The 20,446-nt window shown below is 38.1% G+C and overlaps 1 protein-coding gene across 2 annotated transcripts in view; it reads right to left on the bottom strand.

Moving 5' to 3' along the window:
• The window catches only part of LOC112147554 (ephrin type-B receptor 1-B), a 211,823-nt gene that overhangs the window by 82,457 nt on the left and 108,920 nt on the right, over positions 1–20,446 (bottom strand). For both annotated transcript variants that reach the window (XM_024274054.2, XM_024274055.2), the window contains exon 4: positions 315–470. In XM_024274054.2, the coding sequence (XP_024129822.1) occupies positions 315–470 (156 nt within the window). The remainder of the gene's footprint in view (positions 1–314; positions 471–20,446) is intronic.

The raw sequence follows: 20,446 nt of genomic DNA, 5'->3' as shown, positions 1-20,446 counted from the left end.
TTTTTTGTAATACAGTTATATCATGTTAAAATGTATGGATCAAATTTGAAACAGTGGGTAAATAAGGGGATTTTTTTTTTCTTGAACATCCATGTCAACATTTTTTCCATATAAGCTAGCAGTGTTGTGCAAAAATTAACCATATCACCAACAATCTATCAAAATACATAATATCTATATTTCATGAACAATAAGATGTTGCAAAAATTTCAATCGATTTTTTTCAAGTGAGTTTAAAATGCATCTTGATTCTGGCAAAGATGAATTCTCTATCAATGCTTTGATATAGTAGGCGTTATGGATGGCACACTTACTAGTGCAGGGTTCATCTGGTTGATCAGCATCCCCGCGGTAGTAGCCATTGCGGCAAACACAAACGGTGGCAGCTTCAGCTGTGGAGCGGCTGTTCAGAGGGCACTGCAGACAAAGACTTGGACCTTGGGTTGATTTAAAGGTACCTGGTGGGCATGCTGTTACAAGAAAAAAAAAAGAAAGAAAGAAGAATCTGTTAAGAAAAATCCAAAACACTGAATTTTTTGCAGGAAAAAAATGACAAACTGGAAGTTTAGAGTCAAACAGAATATGAAACTGAGTTAGGACAGTTTTAACTAGATAGAAGGCACAATTTGAAGCTTCACGTGTATTTTATGTGTGTATAATTGTATTTTTTTGGTCAATTTTAAAATATCTAACTAATTTACTTACAGATACATCTAAAAGGTTTATCAAATCTACTTGTAAGTCATGAAAATTGGACCAGCTTTGAGAAAACCCTGACCTAAGATTTTTTTTTTTTAATTTTGTTATTAATATAATAATATAATATCAGGCTTGCAAAGACTGAGCAGACTGACAGAATTCATCCAGTTTAAAGAGTATTTCCACTCTCTCAAAAGGCTTCACAGTCCAGTAGAGACCCATAAACAGACACTGTTTACTGTGTAAATATTTCAGCCATGGACAGTTAAACTGTTTCTCTCAAGGACATATCAACATGGGGACAAGACAAATCAAAGCCGGAACTACTGATCCTTAGATTACTGGATGATATGCTCTACCTTTTGAATTTCAGCCAACTCCAATTTCATTCTGCAGCCTGATAACAACTGCCAACATGGAGTGAGAATATTGCTACAGCAATAATAGAAGTAAATGTTCTGACTGACCCAGTGGCCTTGGTTTGTGGGTTATTGTTGTGTTTTAAAATACTAAATTCTAAAGGCCATTGTGGAGGACAAGGATTATAGTGGCTGTTACAATGTAAGTGAAGGCAATAACCAAATCCATTTACTGTATCCGCATGCCTCAAAAGAAAGCAAAGCTGTCGAGATTCTGAACTGTGTGGAAGGATTTAATGACTATAATAACTATGATAAATGTTTGGCATTTTAGCAAGCTCACTAATGGAGAAGGAAGCTATTGCACTGCTGGACTCTAAAGGGGAAAAGGGCATGAATGTGTTGGGACAAGGCTGATTGATTGTAAGAACTTCATTGTAGATGGAAAAAATGTTTGTGTTAAAACACAATTTTACCACAGATATTTTTTTAAGTTCTTAAGCAACATGTTTACTGTAGACACTATACTATACTAAACTTGACTAGGCTCTAATGTCCTGTCCTATACTATACTGTACAGTACAGCACTGTACTCTAGTGTACTACACTATACTACATCATACTGTACACCGCTGTACTATCCTGTCCTGCCCTATACAAAACTGTACTGTACTTTACTGTACTATGACTATATAATACTATTACTATACTTTACAGCACTGTATTGCCCTTTGCTATGCGATGCTATATTATACTATACTGAACTGCACGGCAATGTAATGGCCTGTCAAATACTATACTATAATATACTGTACTGTACAGCCCTGTCCTATACTATACTATACTATACTCTACTGTACCCCACCATCTTGCCCTATACTTTACGATTTAATACTATTACTATACGATACTATAACTATATGGCACTGTACTGCCCTATGCTATTCTATACTATACAACATAGTACAGCACTGTAATGTCCTGTCTTATTCTATACTGTACTGTACTGCCCTTTACTATACTGTGCTGTCCTCCCCTATACTATACTATATGATACTATTACTAAACGGTAATGTACTGTATTATACTATATGATACTATTACTATACGGTAATGTACTGTACTATACTATACTATACTATATGATACTATTACTATACGGTAATGTACTGTACTATACTATACTATATAATACTATACAATACTATATGATACTATTACTATACGGTAATGTACTGTACTGTACTGTACTATATGATACACTTTACTATACTATACTGTACTTTACTATACTATACTGTACAATACTTAAGCTATACTACATAAACTATGAACTTTATCGCAGTAACATTCACTGTTTCTTCTTATCAGTTTGTCCAAAAAATTTCAATCTGCTTCCCCGCATTCCTATCCAAAACATCTTAGTCTGCTTCTCTAGATTTATCTCCAAACATCTAACATGAGCCACTCCTCTCCTCTGAAAGATTCCCTCTTGATCCTATCCATCCTTGTCACTCCCAAAAGTGAAGTTCAACATCTTCCTCTCTGCTGTTCCAGTTCTCCCTCCTGTCTCTTTCTCAGAGCTACTGTCTCAAAACGAACAGCATGACTGCTCTCACCAAAGTTTTCTTTCATTCTTTCTGACACTCTTGTCATACATTACACCTGAAACCTTTCTCCACACATTCCAACCTGCTTGCACAGGCCTCTTCACCTCTCCTCTGTCCCACACTCTCTGGTACTCAAAAGTTTTCCAGCTACTTCACATCTGAGCCCACTAACCGATTCGTTCAACTTGAGTCCCTCTCATTTACACACAGATGTCCTGTCTTTCTGTGGCTGACCTTCATTTATCTCCTTAGAGAACACCTCCACCTGTCTGAATGTCCCTCCTACTCCCTGCTCTTGTAGGGTAGATCCCAATGTCATCTGCAAACATTATGGTCGACAGAGATTACTGTCTAACCTGTTGTTGCTCACTAATGTTCGCTTCTGACCTCAGCCAAGCTTCCTCCACTCTTTCCCATGACTTCATTGTGTGACTTATCAGCCTTAGTCCTTATTTCCACAACTCCATTCTTCTGAATTAACTGTAAATAACTCAAAACTTAATAACTTACTTATATATAATGTGTGTATATATATATATATATATGTAATGTATATTCAAAATAAGAATCAATGGAAGAATGAACCGGCTGCAGAACAGCTATAAAACAAATCCAGTTTACCAATATTCAATGTTAGGACAATAAAACGCTGGTCGAAAATACAGCACAGGGGAGTACAAAACTATGTTTTGTCATATTTGCTGAATGAAATACAAACATCAGAGAGTAGTTTTCTGGCCTCTGATGTTTGTGCATGCAGACAGCTTCTTCCCACAAGCGAGCTAGATAGGATCAAACATATTGAACTGGCTCTAATGAAATCAGAACGCCACTCTGTAAGTTTTTCAGCAAGTGTGAGCAGAATATGTGCATTAAGTTCTGCCTCCGGGTTGTGTGTTTACAGACAGACTTGAGCTTCCCTGGACGCTCTTAAATAAGCAGAAGGTAAAGAGAAAAGTAGACTAAGGCTCTGCTGATTCAGCTGTCTAAGACACTGCAAATGTGGGTTTGAAGCGAACTGTGTGTGAGCTGAAGAATGCAAATACTTGCACATGCTAAAGCTAAAACAATCCCAAAACAATGAGCATCTTATATATATATATATATATATAAAAATCAAAAACACTGATCCACTTCAAGCGTAGACTGCATTTAGTGATTTACACAGCAACATGTGTGGCCACTGCTGACCTCTTTACACAAGACGAAACAAACACGTCTTCTGCCACTACAATGTGTTTCACAGAATCTGGGATGATTTAATGCTTGCTGGAAAAGAGGATACTGCAATCAGCATCACAGGAAGGGAGATAAGTGACAGGCAGCCAAAGCAAACAGGCACTCTGAGATACGCACACATGTATGTGCAAACATGGAACACACAGCAGAAGATTAATGTCTCCATAGATTACAACTCTAACCTTGAAGCTGAGGCCCCTTCTCTAATTGAAACATAACATGTGCATAAATCCAAACATTCAACTCATTAATTAACTGCTTAATGATCCACATCAGAGTGAAAATAAGGAAAAAAAGGGGCAGAGTTTCCAGAAGGTATGAGTCATGTTGTCACACCTCTAACGAGTCTTACACTAAGTAGGAGCTAGACTGTTATCTAAAAGTCTGTTAACCTGAAGCTCCCACTGCAAATGGGAGGAGTTTTTTCTCAAACTCGTCATGGAGGACGCAGATATTGAGAGATCGGGTTTATTTCATTTGAAGAGCTGAATAAAAGCATCGGTGCACGTCTCCATGTCTGGGATCGGATCTCCCAGTGAGTCCTGCAGCAGATGCTCCTGCAACAGGGACGTGCCGTCAGAGGAAGGCAGTACGGCAAGCCAAAAGGGTCAAAAATGGCAGTGCCTCACCTGCACATGAACTATGGATAATAATGATTTGAAAGATTTAAATGTTCCCACAGTTTTTTCAATACTACAATTAAAACCAAAAAATAAAAGTTTAATTTTAACTTTTTCAGTTATGATTTATTTTGAACATTGGGGTGGGGGAGGGGGCGTGAGGGAAAATTAGCATATTCAGCCTCCTTTTCTCTGTTTTTGTAGGTGTGGTCTCCAGACTTGTAAATGTAACCAGAAACTACGTGTTTTTACATTTTTGTTTATGTTCAAAGTTCAAAGATGTGTGAGTGTATACTTATAATTTAAAGTACTTTATATGTTTTCTCAAATATATGTTTTTACGTTTTTCAAAAGACAAATAATTCGGCTTTTATCTTCTTGTTTTTTCCTGCTTTTTTGTTGTGTTTTGTTTTTTACTAATCCGAGAAATGATCTGAACCGTGAGTTTTGTCATTTTTATTAGGCATAGTTTCTGCAGGAGTTTATTAGAAATTTGTCTCTAAGTTATGTGCGAAACTTTGGTTGTGGAGTCTGCCTACACTCATTTCCCATCATGCATTTGTTTACACTCCGTCTAGCTAGTTTCCAGCCCCTCACAACCGCAAGCTAACATTAGCGGTGGAAAATAAATGGCGAGCAAAATCTGAGTTTTCCAGCCGTACAGTTTTGAGTAAGATACCAAGGAAAACAAAGACGCACATATATCTATTTATCTTGCTTACAAGTGCTTGTGGCCCACCAGTTTGACCAATTTTAGCTTATACCAGAGGTCTGCAACCTTTAGTGCTAAAAGAGCCATTTGGTCTCATTTCTTACAGACCAGAACCCCTTAAGAGCCACAAAGTTCCACTTCATCATTTAAAAAATGCACAATATTTATGATTTTCTTTGGAAATTAAGAATTTATTTGTAAATGTAGCTTTTAAATATTTCAGTAATTGGATTACAGCAGTCTATATGTATATAAATATATATAGCAATTGTATGTTATTTTACATTTGAAAGCAGCACACACTAGTGCCTTTCAAAATAAAACCCACTCTGTTATAAAATGTCCTCCTGCTGCAGCAGCTTTACATGAATTAAAAATGTAAGACAATCAAACGTGTTTTTTTTTTTCCTTTTACTCTACAAAATAAACATTTTAGTAGAATCTACTTGTTAAAAGAACTGAACATTTTGAGTAAACTGAGTTTTTTATCGTCATTCTTTAAGATGTGAGGCACAAGACAATTATTAATCAGGTTCAATCACTTTAAACTTTTATTGAGACTTTTATTTGACTAACTATAAATTAAAAACAGAATTTCTGACAGTAAATTATAATTTTCTTTTGCTTAGATGTTTGAAATGTTAAAAATCTAAACAAAAAGGACAAAACTTAAATAACTAATCTATCATTTATTCAAACATTAGCATTTTTCATTAAAGCTAAAGAGCCACAATAAAAGGGTAAAAGAGCCAATGGTTGCAGACCCCTGGCTTATACGTAACATCTACAAACTTTTTTGAAACTGCATTAATTAGAATCACTCAGAAACACAATTTTAATCTTAACATTCCTTATATATGTCCTCTATCACGAGAAAAAAATGCTACAAAAACAAGTTAAATATTTTCATCGGAGTGGGTTTTTAACATTGAGGTTATGGGAAACTAAGGAAGTAAGAAGCGCCAATCACTCATCAAGTGTCCTGGACGGGAGGGAACTGAACGTTACATCAACAAGCAATTAGTCTCACCAGTGGGAGAATAACCCACAGCTGAACTGGCTGCATGCAGAAACAAAACATGCATTCCTTTCAAGTGGTCCCAGCAGGATTTGTTTCACACCCCTCTCTCTTCCTCTCCTTGCTCTTCTTCTCTGCCCTCACGTCTTTTTTTTTTGTCTGTCCCACAGCTAATGAAGAGCTCTCCCTCTCTTCTCCCACCTTTTTCCCCTTGTTTCTTCGCCTTGATTGACGGCACTGAATCTATTTTAAGATTGCCCATCTTGTGTCTTTCTCTCCGGGTGTCAGTCGGACGGTCTCCAGATATCTCCTCGCTTTTCTCGACGACCTCTTGTCACAGCACACATATCCAACAGGAATGACATGATAATCCTCGCACTGTTGTTTTCTCACTCCATAAATATTATGGAGGAGTTCAACATTCTCCAGAGATCAAATTTGTTCGCCGGACTATTGGAAGGGGAGGAACTGTGGGTCATCCTTGAAACTGAACGGGCCTGACAAGAGCTAGAGGAGAGAATTTAGTCATAAGAGTTAACTATAAATCTATATGAGAAACAAGTAGTTAGTCTTGAGGCATTAGATAAAGTGATTTGCTCACTGAGCACATAATGCAGTGCAGACCGTATATACATCACACATGGATGGACGCTGTACCGCAAATGCTTCAAGTTAACGCAGTAAGAACTCATCATAAGCAGGCATCACCAAACGTAAGGAAAATAAAAATGTGGGCGTAAGGAATTTTAGGAAGCCAATGCAAAGGATTACAACCGAGAGGATTTTAGAAATGGCTTTCGAACTCAAATCCAATCCAAAGTCGAGAGCACTAAGTCCTCTCCTGACTTTTCTATTGGCACATACTCTCAAGTATGCATGAGATTTTAAACCAGTGGAAATAGCTTGGCACCAAAATGTGGGGAAATATGTGCAGTAATCGATGTGTAAAGGCTCCGAGTTTGAATGAGTGAGCATATTTAGGAAAAAATCCAGTTTTTCTCCAATATTGATTGTTTAAACCAAAAATATATATATATATATATATATATTCTAACAAAGCAGCTTTTTACAAATATAAATTGACTGCGAAAAATGAAATGCATAGCTGTTCCAGCTTTGACACACAGTTTTCCACCTGTTTGAGATTTAAGACAGACAGAGTGTGTGACCCCAAATAAAAGAGTTTTTGTCAGTGACCCGTAAGTACAACTCTTGGCTCCTAAACACACCCTTAACCCCAGCCCTCATCCATCACATGGGCCGGATCATAGTCTTTAGAAGCTTTGGAGACAAGCTCACACCCACTCACTCACCAAAACGCACGCAGACATGCTTATGAGCGGGTCAAGACCCCGTTTGACCCTTATTTTACTATTATGTTGGTAAGTCACTCAGTTAGACAGCAGCTTCTGCCTGAAACCGCAGGAGACCTAGTAGAAATCAAGAGCCACCGGACATAAAACAAATGGAAGTGATCCATATATTAAAGAAAAAAACATATTTATATATATATATATATTACATAAAGGAGTGAGTTTGCTACAGGTTAAAACAAAAACCAATCAAAACTCCAAATTGTTGGTTTTTCTCCTTGCCTCCTTACTTTTTCCTCTCACACTTCACGTAAAGATCTGTATAGTTGTCTCAACACAGTTTTTATTTCTTTACAAATAGAAGTAAAGACACCAACAGAGGAAAACTTGCTTGAATAAAAAATCTAGCTCATGAGTGCACAAAATATGGCCTGTGGGCCAAGTTTGTCTGGCCAAAGGTCATCTTTTGTCTGGCCAAAGGTCATCTTTTGGCCCGCTAAAAGTTATCTTTTGGCCCGCCAAAGATCATCTTTCGGCCCGCCAAAGATTATCTTTCGGCCCGCCAAAAGTTATCTTTTGGCCGGCAAAAGGTGACCTTTGGGTCCGCCAAAGGACATCTTTTGGCCCACTAAAGATAATCTTTTGGCCCGCAGAAAGTTATCCTTTGGCCCACCAATGGTCATCTTTTTGCCCGCCAAAGGTAACCTTTTGGCCCGTCAAAGGTCACCTTTTGGCCCCCCAAAAACCATCTTTTGGCCCGCCAAAGGCCATCTTTAGGCACACCAAAAGTTATCTTTTGGCCCGCAAAAGATCATCTTTCGGCCTGCCAAAAGCTTTCTTTTGGTCCGCCAAAGGTAACCTTTTGGCCCGCTAATGGTCATCTTTTGGCCCACTAAAGGTAATGTTTTGACCCGCCAAAAGTTATCCTTTGGCCCGCCAAAAGTAATATTTTTGCCCGCCAAAGGTCATATTTTGGCCTGCCTAGTTGTGGCTGCGGAGGCCACATAGTGCTAAGTTAAAACCCCTTACCCGTTTCCCATTGATTCCCTGTGGTGTTCCTCTGATTATTAGTAGTCTCCTTGCCCCCCCCCTTAAAAAAAAAAAAAAAAAAGAAATTTCCAAGAGCCTTCATGGCCACTTCCGATACTTTTGGCTGATTTCTTCAGCTAGCCTAAATGGAGCAACAGTGGCAGTGGCAAACAGATAAAGTCCAAGACCATCTCCCCGGCCCAGCCTGAATCCTTTCCTTCTCCCTACCCCTCAGTTTGAATGAGGCATTTTTAGACCAAGTGTGTCTGAATTTTTTTATTTATTATTCTTAATTCGACCCTCCAAGCAGAGAGATACAAAGTCCTCTGTTCCAAGGGTAAACTGCGTCGTGCCGAGAAACGCTTTTCTTCAGATAGGTGCACTCTGAATCACAGAAGTTTGCATGTAAATGTAAGTAATGAATTTTTGTTGTAGCATGACCTTTTTATTGTTACATAACCACTGTTTTTATGTATATTTGAGTGCCGGAAGCTCCGCTTTAATGCTAGTAGAATGGTGATTATTGGTGATGTCATTGAACGAAAATGACGTTTGAATTATGAGACACTGTTTTTTTTTCTTAACTCTCCGTTTGGAGGGCTAAATGAAGGGAAAGGGAGAAGGGAATAATTCGGATTGGACCAACGGCTCTCATTAAGATCCCAGTTTGGTGTTTTCAATGGAAGAAAGTTTTAGCTTGTTCTTATTTTTCAATTTAAAAAGCCAGTGCGGCCTTGCTGTTAAAGGTTTCAAGACAAGTGTTATCTTAATCAAAATAAATGAATTATACCATATTTCCGACCGGGATCCTGTTTAGATTTTGGACCTTTGAGCAAAAACGTTTAGGCAACCGTGCTCTAGATAAATAGTTTTCAGTAGTTTTAATGTTGAATGTGGAGAACTTGATTTCAAACAAAAGACAAAAACCCAATTTCTCAGTCAAGCACCACTGATGGTAAGGATTTTCTTTCAACAGCAGGTTCCCATGGATCAGAGTGACATCACTTAGCAGGTCTGGTCAGTGTAAGTTTCACCATTCCCCTGTCATCACCGTCTCTAATCTCAAAAGAGCAAATGTAGGAGCGGAATAAGAAAGCCAGAGTGGTTTTCTCAGGAATAAAGGGATGGTCAAGAGAGCGAAGTGCCTCACATCTTTTGTGAGGAACGGCAGCGCTCAAGAGTTCCGCCCACATAACACTCCCCCCAGTCATTAATCATCTGTCCACTCAGGCACTGTCAGAGCCTCTCTTCCAAGGTAAAACATGCAACTACACCCACAACCACCCACATGCACACAAGATCTCAACACCACATGTGTTTTATATCCTCAGAACTCTCTGCTAGTTTTGTCCAGTTCACATCAGTGCATTCCTAGTCTTCCAACATGCTGATGCAGCACTGACTGATGATGGAGAAACTTCAATGAATACTGGTTAACCTTCTTAACCCTTTCAAATTGAAGATGTCGTTGGTGATACATAAATAAAACACACTTTTCGACATCCAGTAAGTCTTTGATCGATTACGTGAATCAGCTGATTCTGAAGCGGAGAAAAGCGTCTTTTTGTATCACTGATATGCAACATTTTATGCTAGTTATGCACTGATTTATGTTGATTCCATAGCATATAAGTCCAAGACTGCTTTTCTGCGCTTTAGAATATGCTGGAATTATGTTAATTATGTAAATCAGTGGTCCCCAAACTGTTATCAATAAGACAATATTTTCACAGACCGATCCAAATGGGGCTAAAGTTGGAATTTTTAAGTTTCTAAAAATCTATTTTCAAATTAAAATACTACTATGAGAAATTGTGTTTAAAAAGTCTAAATATATCAGTAGAATTTATTTATTTTTTTACAGATGATGAAGATTCAATGAAACAAAGTTGTTTTTTTTGTAGAAGTTGTTTCTGACATGAAAAAAATCCAAAAAGGAAACATTCATTCATTCATCCATTCATTCAGTCATTTTCCTGACCGCTTTGTCCCTTTCGGGGTCGCGGGGAAAAGGAAACATCACATGATTTTTTTCCTCCTTCGAAGGACATTTAAACACTCAATCCTGGCTCTGATTATCTCTCAGGGTAAAAAGATTGATCATATTTTGTCTTTACATAAATCCTCATTCATTGGGTATTTTTTTTTTCAACACAAAGGAACATTTTATTTGCTAAAGTTTCTGAACGGATGTCTACCTAATTCAGAAAAACGATTCCACAAATCAGAAACTTTGTTTGATTGAATCTTCATTTTCCGTAAAATGTTTGCAGCCAGTTTGAACTTTGAGATGAAGATTTTTCTTTTAACGTCAAAGTGAGGCTGACAACCGGACACTAGCTTTAGCTACCTGTGACTTTTAAGGCGTGATGGATAAATAAAGCAAAATAAAATGACGCAACTGTCGTAAAACTGGTATTTTCTAAATATAATATAAGCATAAATCTCCAAATGTACTATCTATATGTGAAATAGTTGAGATTCTGTCGCCACACATAAAATAGAGCGGCTTCTGCTACATGAGAACAATTGCCTCAATAAGTCTGTAAAGAAGCTTTATTGTTCTTTGAAGTTGAAGATTATTCTTTACTTTCTTAACTGGATCTTTCCTCCCTGAAAAAAATAACTTTCCAAATACCTTTTCTTGTTTTTTTTTTTTGTTTGTTTTGGTTTTTTTTTTGTTTTTAGTAAGCTTTTAAGCTTTGGGCTACTAGCTTAGCATTCCAGGTAGCGGCTTTAAGTCACACGACCAAGACGGATGTTGAGAACAGAATCCGGCAGTTTTCCACAATAAAACTATAAAACTAAACCAAAATAATCTAAGTTAACGCTTGTATTTCTTTTTTCTGTTAGCGGTCTTGTATCAAGTGATCTATGGACCGATACCGGTCCACGGCCTGGGGGTTGGGGACCACTGGTGTTAATGGTTGAAGTGTTAAAGTAATCAAAAGAATGTCAACACTGGAACAAAAGTTCTGGTGCTAAAGGGTTAAAGGAAGAGAGGATAAAGCTTATCCAGCTAAATTACCTGTAGAAGGGAAGGCACGGTAAATCCTGAACAATTCGCCTGTCCATTGCATGCAACATACAAACTATAGAATCATGCAAACACCACACAATAAAGAATTCGTCTGCCAACTACCACACCACCATGCAGCCCTATCTATTGTTTCGCTGCTGAACTGTGTTAAAAAGACGAAAGAAAACAAGAAGTTGACTTTATTCTGCAGGGGATTCAACCATTTCAGCACATTGAACTGTAATGTAAACATCTGTGACTGATTTCAGAGCAGAGGAGAAACTCAAGCAAGATCCAGAAAGTCCTGTGTGTAATTTCTCTTGCTTCAACAAATTATAATTTCCAACAATTAGACAGCTAAGGCTGACACACGGTTTTGTTAAGCTAAAAGAAAGCACGTTCTCCTCAAAATTAAGTGTGCAAGCCTTAACAAACCAGCAAACAATTTAGCAGACAGCCCACGCCCCTGGGCAGGCTGTTACCGTGGCAACCACACAGCCAGCCTTTTTTTCTGGCCCACACTACTCCTTTGAACAGCCGGCCAATGACAGACCAGCCGACTGGGAAATCTGGCTTACTGAGAGTGCCTGCGTGAGTTGTGTGTCTGCACGCGTATACACGCATGTGCATGTGTCTGCATATTATAAGCATCATACAGATCAAGAGAGCTACACAATCTTTGAGCTGCATCATATCCAAGCTTTGGCAGGTGGCCGATGTCTATCAGCGCCTTGCACATTTGGCTTAGTTTGCTATAAATTTCACAGAAAATGGATCCCGGTATGTTTGCGTAGATATACTTCAAATAGGCGGTAGCGGTAAAGGAGTCGTTTGTCGTTGTAGGAAAATGATACAATGCCAACAAGGCTGGCAAAGGTACTGGCCCCTTGGAGCCAGCAACATGCCCTCACATTGCAATCAATAATGGGTCTGCTCAAGCTCATTGGCCTCAGTCGGAACAGCAGAGACGACAAAAAAGACTGAGAGTGAACTTGATAGAAAGCAGAATCAGTCGAGGTGCTTTATCAGAAAGACAGATTTCATTGTCAGCGTTTGTTCACACTGAACTTGTAGTCTTGATTTAATCAACTTCACAGTTCAAGCTCAATTAAAGTTGCAAAAGCAAATGTCAATTCAGCTCAGGCCTACTGATGTGATCTATTGATAAATCTGGATATTAAAGGGTAACCAAACATGGAAGTTGGAGGCTGACTCCACTTGCAGCGGAAATGTGAAAATCCAGTTAGAGGGGCGGGGCTTAGGGAACAGCACTGTTATCATTCCTGGAGCTGCAGATCATGACGTTGGACTTCTGAAACTTAAATGATTTGACCAATCACAAAATTTTCCTGTAATACCCCGAGTCGACCTGTAGGGGGCAGCACACAGACTGTAAAATTTATTTGTGAAATAATGAGATAATTAGTAGCATATAGTGTTGCATTGATTCTCAAAAGGAGAAAATGTTTGGATCATTAACATAGTAAACGTTGTTCTGTCTCTACTGGAGGACATTTAAGTTTGGCCACTAGGTGGCGATTGGGCTGTAACGCTACACTTTTTTTCAAAAAGAACAAGCAAAGAATGAAAGAGTACTTTATACCACAAATGGTTACTTTAAAAAAATAATTCCTTTAAAGAGTTTGGAAAATTCATGCCTGTGAGTATATAAAGATTTTCATTTTGTCAGAAATGTTTGTTTATGTCACCCAAGCGTTAGCATTAGCGTTCTATAGGAAATTCCACTTAACTTTAGCATCAAGCATTATGTGCTAAATCAATGTATATTTTTATGAATCTATTACTCTTCTATTAAGTTTAAATTGATTTTATCAACCTAGCATTACTTGTAAAGCCCCATTTATAGATGTCAACAGCCAAAAAAGATGATTTAGGGTTTGGTTACCCTTTAAATTCTAATGTTTCCAGTACGCAGAGAAAAATGACACAAATCAGAATGCACATCTATAAAAACAGGGGGTTAGAACCCAGCATTTCAGAATGAGGTTTTCAGTCCAAAAGGCAATTGTCTTTTTTCTTGTCTCTCAAAGTTAGAAGAGACCATTAGCTTCCTTAGTCTCAGTCCTTGTGTCTCTCTAAATAAATGTGTCTCATTAAGTTCAAGGCCGGATCAATTAATCTACAGCAGTTAGACCAGGATGCACACTCGTGAGTTTCTTTTGTTTGCTGCTTTATTTAAAACTGCTTACCAACAGTGGCTGCTAAATTGTGGTTTCCTCCACGAGGACATCAGCTAATGACAAACGACACGTTTGTGATAACAAATAACTCTCACCTCGTTCACAGCGTTTCCATCCTGTCCTTATTAGTTATGAAAAACACTCTCAGGTGAGCGCACACACACCCTGTTTTGCGTTTTTCCTGCTGTCCTGTAATTAAGAATCTAATTTGTACCAGAAACTGAGCTGATTTGTGTGTAAACAAACTAATAAACCCTTTACAGCAACAAATGCAGAATCAATTTGCTTCAGTCTTGACATCTTTTTCCGAAATGTTGAATTGAGGTTTAGCTTTATTCAAATTTTCATTTTCTTATTTTTTTCCAGCAAATCTTCAAAAAAACTAAATTATGTTGCTATGTTTGAGTAAAATCCAAAAAGAACAAGAATAAACAATTGTCACAATATTGGAAAAGGTTGTTAAAAAATCTGCACTGGATTAAACCAATCTTAAAAACATTCTGATTTTTTTTTAAAAATGGGTCTTTGGTGCTTTTAACAAGTTTTTCTGGCATTTGTCTAATAATGGAGGACATTTTAAGATAATTACGCTTAAAATTTGTCAATATTTCTTTATTCAACTAATTGCAAATCAGGAGCAGACAAAAAATACAGTCGGAAAAAGAGCTGGTATCTGGTTCCAAACTGTACTGCTGGATAGCTCCACCATTGCTCTACATTTTTGTAATGTTTGTAATTTTAGTTTGGGGTATGAGGAGCTAGCGAGAGGGTGCATGAACAGACGGGTGATGGCAAATAGGGGCGGGGTTGCTCCGCACCAAAGGTTCCGCCCACAATCTGAGTTGTGGGCGGAGTGTTCACAGTGTTGTGATTTTGGAATAGATCCATACAAAGTGGAACAAAAAATGATTTATATTATCATTAATCAGGTTGAGTCCTTTTGCAACATAAAGTGAGCGATTTTGGCATTTATTGTGCTTTCGTCCAAATAACCTCCATTGTTCAAATATATATAATTTTTCAAATACCTTCAGATAAATGCCCAGGTGCAAAAAAAGGGTAATTATGAATGTAACAGTAGGAGAGGACAACAAAAAAAGCAAAAACAGTGAAGCCTTTATAGTGTTTACCATTCTCTAATTTGATTCCTAATTGAGCATAAATAATACAAGGTCTGAAAAAGACAGGCCTCACTGCACAATCACTAAGCTAAACACAACTTTGGTGACAAAAGTAGTTTATGAAAAGTCCTTCCAAATGAAGTAAAAAGATTTGCACCTTTTCATGCCAATGCTGTCACCTTCACTAATGACAAAACAGACTGTTGGAGCTAGTTTATTTTCAGCTTTATTGTGCTGCATCTTGCTTCCCTAACTGAAAATACAAACAAAACGCACGATTGTGATACTTATTAAAAGAACAATTCTTTATGAAGGCATCAAAAATGAAGGAAAAAAAACGAAAATTATTACAGTTCACAGTTTTTCAGCTGTACTGACATATCTGTTGTGAACGCCCCTGTTGCTTTTATGCCTAATGGGAAGCAATGAAAAAAAAATGCACAAATGATGTGTGGAGTAGAGTACAGGAGAATAGAAGTAAAAAAAAAAAAAAAGAAATAGTGTTGGAAAAAGGAGACAAAGCAAAATGTGGAAGTGAGAGTAAAACAAAGTGAGAAAGCACTCAGGCGTCCACCTCAAAGCACAAAAGTAAAGTCCCAGTATGTGTGCAGCTTTGGTGGAAGAGGCATTTTCCGCTGCACATGAAGTGATGCTTGTTGGAGGCAACTTTGCCGTCTGTGTACACAGTGTAGGCAGAACCATTCAAGGTTCAAAGAGGGCGCACTTTTATACTTACAAAAACAACAATTACCATGGCACCGGGTCCAGGCCTGGCTGAAAAAATCTGCACGGATGGAACAACTCGCATGAAAATGTAAGCATAAAACCAAATGGATGTTTTCCACACATGCGGTACACAATGCAAATGCGTGGAGGCTGACCCCATTTCCTGATACGCCGTCCCTCCGCAGCTGTTTTTAAAGGTGACCAGAAATGCAACACATCTACAGTATACTCGTCTACATCTGCCAGGCCCATTCAAAACCTTATCGGCAAGCTACATCTCATCCTAGCGCGCAGAAACAGTCAGCGCGGTGGTGAACTTCAGCCCCCCATCCCACCTGTCCAAATCCGCACAGCGCTGACCTTTATCACGCAGTCGATATGCCCAACTGCATGAAGCAAGCAGACAGGTGCGTTGTGTGGGGAATACGTGTTTGTGTGTGCCTCTCTTCACGCCATAATACATTTTTGGATTGACAGAAAGAAAAGACATTCAGTCGGATGAGGAGGGGATGACTGACAGCCAGCGATTGCTGCTGATGGATGGCCAGCATATTAGTCTTTAAAGAGGGGAGCCATCAAAGTTAGGCCCATGTCAAATTTATGATGGTGTAAATGTTATTTTCCTGCCATCAGGTGATAGTTGTATGTTTAATAATTTGTATTAATGCAGAATACTTTGTGTTTTCCTGAACAATAAGAAAAATGTTTTATTTCAATTTAGTTTAAAAAATTAAAAAGATATTATAAAGACAGTGGGAGAAAGGGTGCTGACTATTTCCTGGTAAAGAAAGGGAGCAGACTACTATCTGGTGAAGAAAGGGAGGAGACTACTATCTGGTGAAGAAAGGGAGGAGACTATTTTCTGGTGAAGAAAGGGAGCAGACTATTTCCTGGTGGAGAAAGGGAGCAGACTACCATCTGGTGAAGAAAGGGAGGAGACTATTTTCTGGTGAAGAAAGGGAGCAGACTACTATCTGGTGAAGAAAGGGAGGAGACTATTTTCTGGTGAAGAAAGGGAGCCGACTACTATATGGTGAAGAAAGGGAGCTGACTATTTCCTGGTGAAGAAAGGGAGCAGACCACTATCTTGTGAAGAAAGGGAGCAGACTACTATCTGGTGAAGAAAGGGAGGAGACTATTTCCTGGTGAAGAAAGGGAGCAGACTACTATCTGGTGAAGAAAGGGAGGGGACTATTTTCTGGTGAAGAAAGGGAGCAGACTACTATCTGGTGAAGAAAGGGAGCAGACTATTTTCTGGTGAAGAAAGGGAGCAGACTACTATCTGGTGAAGAAAGGGAGCAGACTATTTCCTGGTGGAAAATGCAAGCGACAAATTGGGTGAACAGGTTTGAACATTGATTATTGAGCACAGACGGAAACGTGTATGTGTGTCTCCTGGAGAATGATCCACATTTAAGTGAAAAGGGTTTTTGATATGGAGATTGATGAAGAAAAGAAACGTTCACTGAAAAAGACTATTAGTTATGTAAACAATACTCTTAGTGGGCCACAAGCTCTCTGCTCCCCTCCATTCTGATGCATCCACTTTTAGACGACTAGATCCGCGTACATCTTTTTTTCATTTTCTGAATTATTTTTGTTGCTGTAAGCTTGTGAGAGAGTACATAAACAGATGGTTGACGGGAAGTGGGGATGGAGTTGCTTTACGGCAAGGGTCCCAACTACAGCTCAGATTTCAATTTCTAACGAACTACTGCCGCTAGAAAACAAAAAATATATATATTTTCAAAACTTATTTTTACTATTTTGGCTACAACTGGCATAATCATAATTAAAATACCACTGGGAACACTTTTACAATAATTAAAAGATGATCAGGTGGGATTTTAATGCAATCACAACAGAGCCTATATTAAAAAGTACAAATGCAATATCTGACCTGTATGAGTGATTTTATGTAAAAAAAATAAATACATTAAAAAATATATAAGATCTGTGTTTCGGAATTCCCATTTGTCCTGGTGAAATAGTAAACTTTGAGAATGACACCAATAAGCTCTCTTACACAGTCAAAGGAAAGCACATAATGGTCAACAGGGAGACCAGATTAACTGTATGAATGGCAAATAGCCAGTAATGTGATTAAAAAGAATTAGGGAAGTAAAGTCACATGTTTGTGAATGCTTCTTCACGGTCTTAAAATTCCTGCATGGTTGAGGATCTACAGATCTGTTATTTAGTTTGTTTCTTTCTATTTATTAAATTATTATTAAGGAATTACATAAATTCTTTCTGCTTCATTGTTATGTTCTCACATGGTTTGATTTGGAATTAGTACTACTGTTTTTCACACAGTCCTGATAAAACTTGGTGGTCTCATTTCTCCTTGTGTTGCTTTTGTCGTGTTTCCTCTGTTTTAAGTTTCTGCTATTCCATTTGCTTGTTTAAACCCCAGTTTATTTTGAACATTGTAGATTCTCCAACAATTTCTTATCTCTATACTCTATAAATCTGCATGATTAAAAAATGTTTTGACTTGTCTAACCTTAAGATCACACAAGCACAAAAAAAGCAATTGTCTCTACAATTCCAAACAACAAATATGAAATAAATTAGATTTAATCTACTTGAATTATTTGAAAAAAAACCTTTAGAAGACAGAATCAAACAACTAGATTACCCAATTGATTAAATTTTGGGATGTTACTCCCGCGACAGATGACGGAACGATGAACTTTGTTTTTCTACTATAGTAGAAAAACAAATTTTCCAAATGCATGTGACACAAAAACATCAATTAATTGCAGCTGAGATAAACTTTGCACAAATTGTAGTTTCTTGATGCTTCAAAACAGAAACTGCTGATCATGAGACAAAGAGGAAAAAGTGGAGCTCCACGATGCAGACATTTGCCCCAACAAGGCTTTAATGCTTGTCAGAAGTTATTATGTCAGGGTAGTCAGTACTTTAGTTTGGCATGGCCACTATAAGAGCATACACATCTTAAAGAGCTAGAGTGAGCAGGAACAGTGCCAGGAACAGTTTCGGATCAAAGCACACCTATACCACCAAAAATATACACGACAATGCTGACAATGTCCCTTATAAATGCAAAAATAACACATAAAGACTCAGTTTTCTACAGACTCTTGGTAAGGAAAAGCCTATTTAAAATTTAAAGACATTTTCTTTGCCACACGTTTTGTCTGGAAAAAAGTAAACTGCATCCACCGCAACCCTATATAGCTTAGTTGAATTAAAAAAAAAAAAAAAAAGTTAAATCAATTGTGGGAATAGGGTAACGCTAGGTTAACACTGCATCCGCAAGCACCGCAAAGCGGAGTGTGCCTGGATTGCGCTTCACCTCCAGTTCACACCAGACACGGTCGACAGGCGCTTCTGCTCAGGTGTGGTCATTTACAGCTTCTACAGTTAATCTGACATTGTCATCAGACGGCAAACTCGGCTTGTCGTAAAATGCTCTCTGCCCCTTTCTCGTTGATTGTGTTTTTAAGACACTTTAACAGGAGGGGAACGCAGTTTAAGACACACACAGAGGTGCGCGCACTCAGAGTGAGCCTGCATGGAGAAATGGCATCAGCTGACTCACAAGCGGCTCAGAAATATCTTGACAATTACGGAGGATAATTATCATCCAGAGCAGGTGTTTATCATGGATGAAACTGGAAAATTCTGGATAGAGGTGCCCTCTTGCACTTGACTGATGCAGGAGGAAACGTGTGCTTTTTTAAGGCACACAGAGAGAGAGAGTGACGGTCCTCTATTGTTCTGGGGGAAAAAAATTCATTTTGTTGAACAATACTCCAGAGTTCTTTAATAGATGTTTAGCATGATCAAAAGTGTTTTTGAGGAGTATGGATTGGTAACAGACATTCTTCGGATACAGGGGTGGAGGGAAAGACGGAGATGGGGGTTATCCGTATTGACGGAGTTATATGTTCCCTAACCCCTGCGAATAAGGGGGAAATACTGTATTTTTCTCTCTACAGTCTGTAGTGAATAGACCAGATGCCGAAACGATCGCTGCACCCTGCGAGCTGGCCGCGGAGGACCGCGGCGCTTCGCGTCTGGTTTGAACTACACCATAGGTGAACAAGGGTGCGAAGGAAAGCAGCCTTTGTTCCGCGGAACGTCCGCGTGCAGTGTGTACCTGGCTTAAGCACCAGTTGAAAAAACTATTCTTGGAAATAGATTAACTTTGGTTCTAAATTTAAAATAGTAGTTATATTTTTAAATTGAGATATTTAAAGGAATTGCAAAGTTGTTTTTTAATGCATTTATTAATAAAACTGATCTTTTCTAAAGTCAATGAAGAATACAATGTTTTTATATATATATGTGGGGGTGTGTGGGGGTGTGTGTGTGTGTGTATATATATACGGTACATACAGTATATATATGTGTGTATATACACATATATATGTATGTACACATATACATATATAATTATATATATATATATATATATATATATATATATATATATATATATATACTGTCTCTATCAGAAACAAAGCAATCCTATTACAATAATAATGTAATGTAAAAAGACAATTGCTTTCTTATATGGATACATAGACTAAGTAAAATCACAGGACAACACTCATCTTTTTCTAATGTACAAAATAAATGATGCACGAAAGTACAGTATTCTGTACAAGCACTTTCAAAATCTCCACCCATCAAAATCTGTGCTCCACACTATTAATTTGCATGTCCAGTGCAAGAAAACAGAACCCTTGGGCACAAACAAATGCAGATTCCATCTTCAGAGTTGCACACCTTTAAAACACAGCTT

The sequence above is a fragment of the Oryzias melastigma genome, linkage group LG17, assembly GCF_002922805.2.
Source record: "Oryzias melastigma strain HK-1 linkage group LG17, ASM292280v2, whole genome shotgun sequence".
NCBI lineage: Eukaryota > Metazoa > Chordata > Actinopteri > Beloniformes > Adrianichthyidae > Oryzias > Oryzias melastigma.
The sequence above is the reverse complement of the archived record's forward strand: the minus strand, read 5'-3'. Positions and strand labels throughout refer to the sequence as shown.